The sequence below is a fragment of the Cupressus sempervirens genome, chromosome 9 (assembly GCF_028749045.1).
Source record: "Cupressus sempervirens isolate cs-2001-9-10 chromosome 9, ASM2874904v1, whole genome shotgun sequence".
In the NCBI taxonomy this organism is placed as follows: domain Eukaryota; kingdom Viridiplantae; phylum Streptophyta; class Pinopsida; order Cupressales; family Cupressaceae; genus Cupressus; species Cupressus sempervirens.
The window spans coordinates 445,668,011-445,676,152 of NC_143126.1; the positions used below are offsets into that span (position 1 = coordinate 445,668,011).

The 8,142-nt window shown below is 32.9% G+C and overlaps 1 protein-coding gene across 1 annotated transcript; it reads left to right on the forward strand.

Annotated features, from left to right (window-relative positions):
• The first annotated feature begins 3,786 nt into the window (after window positions 1–3,786).
• On the forward strand, window positions 3,787–6,640 carry LOC149539222 (putative cysteine protease RD19B). The gene is made up of 4 exons (XM_089800556.1): window positions 3,787–4,274; window positions 4,897–5,016; window positions 5,676–5,919; window positions 6,134–6,640. The coding sequence occupies exons 1-4, from the start codon at window positions 3,810–3,812 to the stop codon at window positions 6,412–6,414; spliced, it is 1,110 nt and encodes a 369-aa protein (XP_089656682.1). The 5' UTR covers window positions 3,787–3,809; the 3' UTR covers window positions 6,415–6,640.
• Window positions 6,641–8,142: the final 1,502 nt, after the last annotated feature.

Here is an 8,142-nt window from a genome sequence, read left to right on the forward strand (position 1 = left end):
AGGTAACAATCATTGAATTAACAAAACTTATACGAACTGGGGTTTCAATATGCAAGTAAGATAAATGTATCTAAATCAAACATTGATTTATCACAATATTTTAAGGATAAGTTATAGTATCTATCAATTAAATAACTCTTATATCTATATTATATAATAAGAACTTTTGAATACAATAGACTAAAGTGAAGATTTCATAGAGAAGGATGGAGAGTTATCAACTTGAACTTTTGCAAAGCAATCTAATTGAAAGTAAGATATGATTTACAATTTAATAACACTTGATCACATAACTTGCTTATTTCATACAATAATTGAATGTTCAATTTATCAATATTAAAATTACAACATTTAGACCATCTCTTTCATGATCATTCTCAACATGAATATACAATACAACAAGGGGTATAGAAATGGAGAAAACTCCAATAATATGACATCAAGAACACCATTAGTGTCCCAAGAAAATTGGGATTGCTCCATCATGAGATCCTATCTAGATAATTTTGATGTTAAATTTTGTATTCAAATTAGGAGTAATTTTAGGTAGTTTATAAATAATGCAATATAAGGTAACAATCATTGAATTAACAAATTTTATATGAACAGGGGTTTCAATATGCAAGTAAGATAAATGTATCTAAATCAAACATTGATTTTATCACAATATTTTAAAGATAAGTTATAGTATCTATCAATTAAATAACTCCTATATCTATATTCTATAATAAGAGCTTTCAAATACAATAAACTAAAGCGAAGATTTCATGGAGAAGGATAGAAAGTTATCAACTCAAACTTTTGCAAAGCAATCTAATTGAAAGTAAGATATGATTTACAATTTAATAACACTTGATCACATAACTTGCTTATTTCATACAATAATTGAATGTTCAATTTATCAATATTAAAATTACAACATTTAGACCATCTCTTTCACGATCATTCTCAACATGAATATACAATACAACAGGGGATACAAAAATTGAGAAAACTCTAATAACATGACATCAAGAACACCATTAGTGTCCCAAGAAAATTGGGATTGCTTCATCACTAGATCCTATCTAGATAATTTGCAAAACACAAAGAACAACCATGGAGAGCTCACCTCTCAACATAGGCCTCAAGGAGACCATGCCTTGAGCTAGGAGAACCAATAACTGACTGGGTGACATTCAAAAAACAATCACAATGACACAACTCAACATATAATTCCCATATGGACAAAAGGTCTCACAATGAACCTGTGACTAGGGAGAAGGTGGATTTTTCTAGGTAGGAGATGTCAATTATGAACACAAATCATGTCTCTTCCAAGGCTACCAAATCACATAAACTTTAATTTCTTTATCTCTTTATTTCCCCAAAACAAAATCAATTTTTCATTAGCAATAAAGGCCCCATAAACACCTTACTTTCTTCCTCTTCTCAACATGAGAAGAGATTCTGCACTAACTCGGAGTCCAACTAAAGCTCTTCTCCCATACACGACCACTTTTGCCCTATTCGAGGGTGAGTAATGCCAACACTCTATAGTTTTCCCAACAAAATAAGGAAAAGAACCAAATAACATTCACAATTACCCATCCCTCACATGATACACACACACACACATAGTACAATATGCAAGAATTTAACACATACAAGCAATGAACAAGAACATAACAATGACAATGGAGAACCTACCTTCACAAAAATTATATCAATGAAATTTGAGATGAGTTAAATCCTCTCCTTCTTGCAACTCCAAACTTGACTTCTTTAAATGAAGAGAATGGTTGAACAACCTTCAACTCTTCAAATGGACTCTAAATAGCCTCTAAACTCAACCACCCAAAATATCAATAACTCCAAATCTTGCCTCTAAGCCTCCTATGGTCTTCACACTTTCCCCTATCATAAAGACAACCTTTTAGAGTAGTGAAAACTTGGGTAACTTCATGGAGATGATCCATTTTTGCACAAAAGGGAAAATGAGATATTTTAGGGGTCATAAATGTTGCTAGGAAGTTCTAGAAGGGTGGAAAAGGTTCTTAATCCATACACATACCACTTGGGCACTTGAATTATATTAAATTTGGCCTCTAGAATCATTTTAGGACTTGCATAAGTGGCTTGAAATATTTGATCTTCAAAAACCCTAAGGATGTAACCTTTCTACTAAACCCTAATTGAGGGGAACTAATTTAGGTTACTAACTAATCGGTCTTAGATTTACAACTTACTCTGCTAACCCTAAATTGACATGTCGAAACACATATGCGTATAATGAGTGTTAAGTGATAGCATAAGATTTACTTTTACATAGCATTCAACATGTCCCAAAATACATAATGATACACACACATTCATATTACGATACAAATTAAACACTTGACAACGAAGTTCGAATCACTTTATTGGATTCAACCTTAGTCTTACAGTTTGTACATAGGGTCAATTACCGATTCTTCGACTAATTTCATGGTTAATTATCCTGCACACTCAATTCAAATATCAATAATTTGATAACATTACATTCATATATTTAAACCAAATTTGCATAATCACATTGATCAAAATATTAAAACTTTCATTTCAATAACCTTTCTCATTTCTACAAACATATTTAATCATCACTAATTGCATAATTTAACATGTTCATAATTCTGAATCATTTATTGAAATCATTAAACATCAAATAACATGATTAAGCATTTTAAAAGTAAAACATCACACAATATAAATAATGTTCAGTCCATCAAATAATGTCTCAACATATCGAGTCATAATGTGTCAAAATGAAAATATATTAGATATGATATGATTGATCGAGGCGAGGCCTCACATCATGAACTTACCATTTGATCATGTAGATTCTAATATATAACACATCATGAACTTAATGTATAACCATTTGGTACATTATTAGAAAAGCAAGAGTGTGTTAGCTTTACACGTATTAAGCATTTTGTTAAAGATACATTTTGTCTAGAGGATAGTCGTGTCCCACCTCTTGTTGCTCTACTTCATATCTAATCTAGGACTATAACTAAGAGTCGCTCTTTCAACCAAAAACAAAACTAGCTAGAGATTTAAAAAAATCAAATTCTTGAACTCTATTTGTCTTTATATAGGTAGTACCAGGCCTGGAATTTGATGGTCGTATTAGTCATTTTTCCACTTTTGAACCATATATGATAGGCTAAAAATTTGTGGGACCATATTGATTGACAAATTATTTTTTTATAAAAACCATCAATATGATACTTAAGTTTATAAATAAACCATCAAATTCACAATAGATAATATTTTTATAATATACTATATAAATTTGCTTTACCAATTTGAAATATTAGTATGCAAAATATAAACTTAGAAACTTAAGTTGTATATATTATTGATTTTTAATTACTTTCTAGAATTTTATATTAATTTATAGAACGTATGAATTTACCAAACTGTCATTAAAAAACAATATGACATGACCGTCAAATTTCAGGGTGGTACTATTGTAACAAGATACGTCTCTTGGAATAAAAGAAACAAATCTGGCATGGACTTATTTTTTTAATCTTAAAAAAACATTGCTAAACAACCGCCCGGCAATAATGATCCCTTTGTCACCCACTTCTATGAGAAAGAGCAAAAGCTAATGGCATATTCTTTTCTTAGCCACTCAGGCACGCCTACTTTTCCAAATGTCAAAACCGACAAGTCAGAACTACCATTCCCCCTCTAACAGTCTCGAGCTCCCTCATCTCACCCTAATCTATATATACAGCAATATACAATGCTGCCCTGAAGAAGAATTCATTCCAGTGAAGATGAAGATCGCATTGTGTATCCTTTCCTTAGCAGTTCTAATTTCTGCTAGTCTAACAGAAGCGTTGCAGGCTTCTGATATCAATGGTGTTCTTGAGGAAGAAAACCCAATTCGCGAGGTAACAGACCACGAATATGAAAGAGGGTTGTTCAATGCAGAAACCCATTTTGCCCATTTTGTGAAGAAATTCAATAAGAAATATTCAGGGGAAGAGGAGCATGCTCACCGTTTCTCTATTTTCAAAAACAATCTAAAGAAGGCTATGCATCATCAGAAATTAGATCGTTGGGCTGTTCATGGTATTACCAAGTTTTCAGATTTAACGGAGGAGGAATTTCATCATCAATATCTGGGTCTCAGGGGATCCCCCTCCATTAATTCCCCTGCCCCGGTTCTGCCCACTGATGATTTACCTGAGGACTTCGATTGGAGGGAGCATGGAGCTGTCACTACTGTAAAAAATCAGGTATTTTCTCATGCAAATTCCCCTCCCCTTGTTGATTCCATCTATTTTTTTTCAACACTTCTGCCCCTTGGTTGATTTCCATGATAGGTTTAACAATGAAAAAGCAGCATAGGAGATTGTGATATTGCTGTCAGGATTTAACTTTGTAGTTTGAATCAAATTCATTGATCCATGTTTCATGAGTAGTGATTCACACGAATCTATCTCTCATGAAAATATCTCTTAATCATCACAGTTTTACTTGCTTAGAAAATATCTCGTACTTATCAGCACAAGAGATTACCAAGCATTCCTTTTTAGTTAATTCTGAATAAGTGGCATATTGGATTTATTGCAGAATAGGATCTTTTGAGGGATCCCCGGTTTTACCTTGTATCGAATTATATTTGAAATGTTGATGGAAAAACATGAAATACAACAATTTTAAAAATTGCATCGATCTAAATAATGGATTATGGAAATCTCTTCAGACTAATCAAATTAGATTGCTCTGTAATTGATTTGTATTATAGTTGCCAAACTTTTCCATTGAATTTTATATCAAAAGATTTTAAGCAAACGGAGCTCCATTATATACCTGTGATGTAAGGTTATTGAAAAGATCTTGATATGATTTGTGCAGGGTAGCTGTGGATCTTGCTGGACATTTAGCACAACAGGAGCCATGGAAGGAGCCAATTTCTTGAGGACTGGAAAGCTGGTTAGCCTCAGTGAGCAACAACTTGTAGATTGTGACCATGAGGTCTGTTTCTCTTGTAAAGTAGTTGATATTTTGTTTATAATTTTTTTTTAAACCTGCTTATCCCATGGTACATTGCAAGGTGCAAGTAAAAGTTAGTTTTGTCATGTATTAGGTTTCTGATGTGGACTTAACGTATGAGCATTGGCTCTTAAATATAAATTTTCGGTTGGTTTAAAATTGGTGTAAATAGATTTTTATAATCCATCAAATCAGAGTTATGTAGTCTTTTAGATTTGATTGTGTATATAATTTTCATCCAAATCACAGTCCATGATTCATCATCAGGGTGAAAAGAGCTGGAGGGAAAAAAAATCATCAGCTCTTCTCATTCTGATGAATCATATTTTTGTTTCCTCTAGTTCTTCTCATTCTGATGATGAATCACTGAGTGTAATTCAAACATTGATGCAAAAATTATATACATAATCAAATTCAAAAGACTACAAAACTCTGGTTCAAGATTGATTCATAAAACTTGATTTCAGAATATTGTAAAAACCACAGATTGTTGTAGTTGATCTAGATTTTGTTTTTGGGGTTGGTAGTGTGATCCTTCAGAACCAGATATTGATATTGGTTAATATGAGCTTGATGATTTCAGACTTTTATCTTTAAAACAGATTGTTTGTTAATTTTCTTTTTCTTTTTGGGGTTGGCAGTGTGATCCTTCAGAACCAGATGAGTGTGACTCAGGTTGCAATGGTGGGCTTATGACGACTGCCTATGAATATGCCCTGAAAGCTGGTGGGCTACAAACAGAAGAAGACTATCCATACACTGGAGTTGATGGGACATGCAAGTTTGACAATACCAAAGTTGCAGCCAAGGTTGCTAACTTTAGTACTGTCTCCATTGATGAAGATCAAATTGCAGCTAATTTGGTCAAGAATGGTCCATTAGCAGGTGAGAACTAACAACCTTACTTCCTTTTTTTATATTTACAAAGATAAGTTATGGGACGGCTTAAACATCACATGCTAAGGCTTGATTTCTGGATTGAAAATGTTATATAACCAAAGTTGACTTATTTTTCCAAGCTTAATTTCTTCGTAAGTGTGTGATGTTTAAGGGGAGCTGTTAGTTATACTTTGCTGATAAATGTTTTTGATTCATGCAGTGGGCATCAATGCTGCTTACATGCAAACTTATGTAGGAGGGGTGTCCTGCCCCTATGTTTGTAGCAAAAGAAACCTAGATCATGGAGTACTGCTTGTAGGATATGGCCAAGCAGGTTACACCCCAAGTAGAATGAAGGAGAAGCCATACTGGATCATTAAGAATTCATGGGGTCCTAACTGGGGTGAACAAGGTTACTACAAGTTGTGCAGAGGATACAATGTATGTGGAATCAATACCATGGTTTCCACAGTTGCTGCAGCCACAATCGATGATGAATAGACAAACATTTGTCTATCAAACTTTGTACAGATTTATATTAGAGTCAAGTTTGAAAAAAAATCCTTAATGTGATGCACATTTAAGTCTGAATTCGTCAGTCAAAATGCTACACCCTGTGAATAGTTCGAAGGGAATTGCACACCCATGACTTGGAAATTTCAATGCTGATTGCTCAGGCAATTTTGCCTTATTGATTTGGGGAATTCAAAAATATTTCTTCATTTTATTTTAAGTGTAGTTTATCTTAACAAGAGCTGCAAGACAGCATAGTTCCTGCAAAGTGCAACAAGACAGATTGATTTAACATGAATAATCTATTCCATTAGATAATGTATCAGATTAGAAAGAACATCATCTTTAAACTTTGCTTTTAATAAAATTTTTTTGTCTTGGGTTACCTATCAAAGGGGTTTTCCAAACTTGAATGTTTTTTTTAGCATAATACACCTTTTGACAACTATAGGTCACAAAACATGGTGTTCCATTCCTTCAAGTTCTTCAAGAAGACAAAAATTTACTGTTGAGCCGTTCAGATGTAATAATACTGATATATTACCTTCAACCTTGCTGAGAATGGTCCTTCGATGCTCTAGATAGAATATTAAATGCTCTTGGAGAATAGTGTATAGTTCTGGAAATCGATTTTAATCCTGATATTAAATCGCTCAAGGTAGTAATGCTAGAAGAGCAGACTTGTGTGTGTTTTATGTGTGCATTCTATCCACATACTTGTCTCTCGTTTATAGGAAACCCAAGGGGCATGTCTTTAGAAAGGACATGACCCTTTCTATAACATATTTAATTTATCGAAATTGGCGTCCTTGAGAGATGTCTAATATTAGTTGAACTAACTATATTTAAGCAATTAAGACATTGGGAAAATGTTCCCAAATGGAATGCTAATTCATTAAATGCATTACTAGATCTATGAAGAAGCAAATCATTATATTATCAAAGTTACTCAGAACTAACACTCTCTCTTAACTTGATAATCATAATGAGAGATAACATATCTAGCACCATCAATATTGATGACTAAGCATAGATTGATACTCTATATCTATTTGAATCTTCTAAGCATGTGGTATCATTGTACACATGTTACTTTGTCATATACCTATAATATGAATTATCACCTAGTCTTATGATAAAAATATTGCATGGAAGGATAAAATTCGGAAAATGATTAAATTCTTCCTTTATCCAAGTTGTGACTCATAGGTACTGACAAGCCTATATCACAATATGATCCTGAGTTAAGATTTGTTAGTACACAGGATAAAATCCAGAGAATGATTAAATTTTTCCTTTATCCAAGTTGTGACTCATAGACATAGAAATGTCTATATCACAATGTGATCTTGAACTTATCCAGATCTGACAATAGCTCTCTACTGTTAAGTACATTATCTCAAAGATCGTCATCTCTCATAATGTTTTTTATACAAGTGTTCATTATCTCAGGGATCGTCACCTCTTAGATAATGAATACAAATGGTGAAGCCCATAATAGTCAATAGCTTAACAATAATAATTTTAACACAAAATTATTTCATTAATAATTAAAGAATACAAATGTATTATAACTCGACCATACCAAGTCTTTTTCTAAAGTGATATATCTTCATTCGAGAGAGAGGTTGGTAAGACTATCTACTGTCTGATCTGCAATGCAAATGTATTCTAACTTGACAATTTTCTTGTCTACCATATCTCTTACATAATGGT

Coding starts and splice junctions, on each gene's coding strand:
- LOC149539222 (XM_089800556.1), top strand. CDS start 3,810: ATGAAGATCGCATTGTGTATCCTTTCCTTAGCAGTTCTAATTTCTGCT. Junction 4,275..4,896: donor TCACTACTGTAAAAAATCAG/GTATTTTCTCAT, acceptor TGATTTGTGCAG/GGTAGCTGTGGATCTTGCTG. Junction 5,920..6,133: donor CAAGAATGGTCCATTAGCAG/GTGAGAACTAAC, acceptor TGATTCATGCAG/TGGGCATCAATGCTGCTTAC.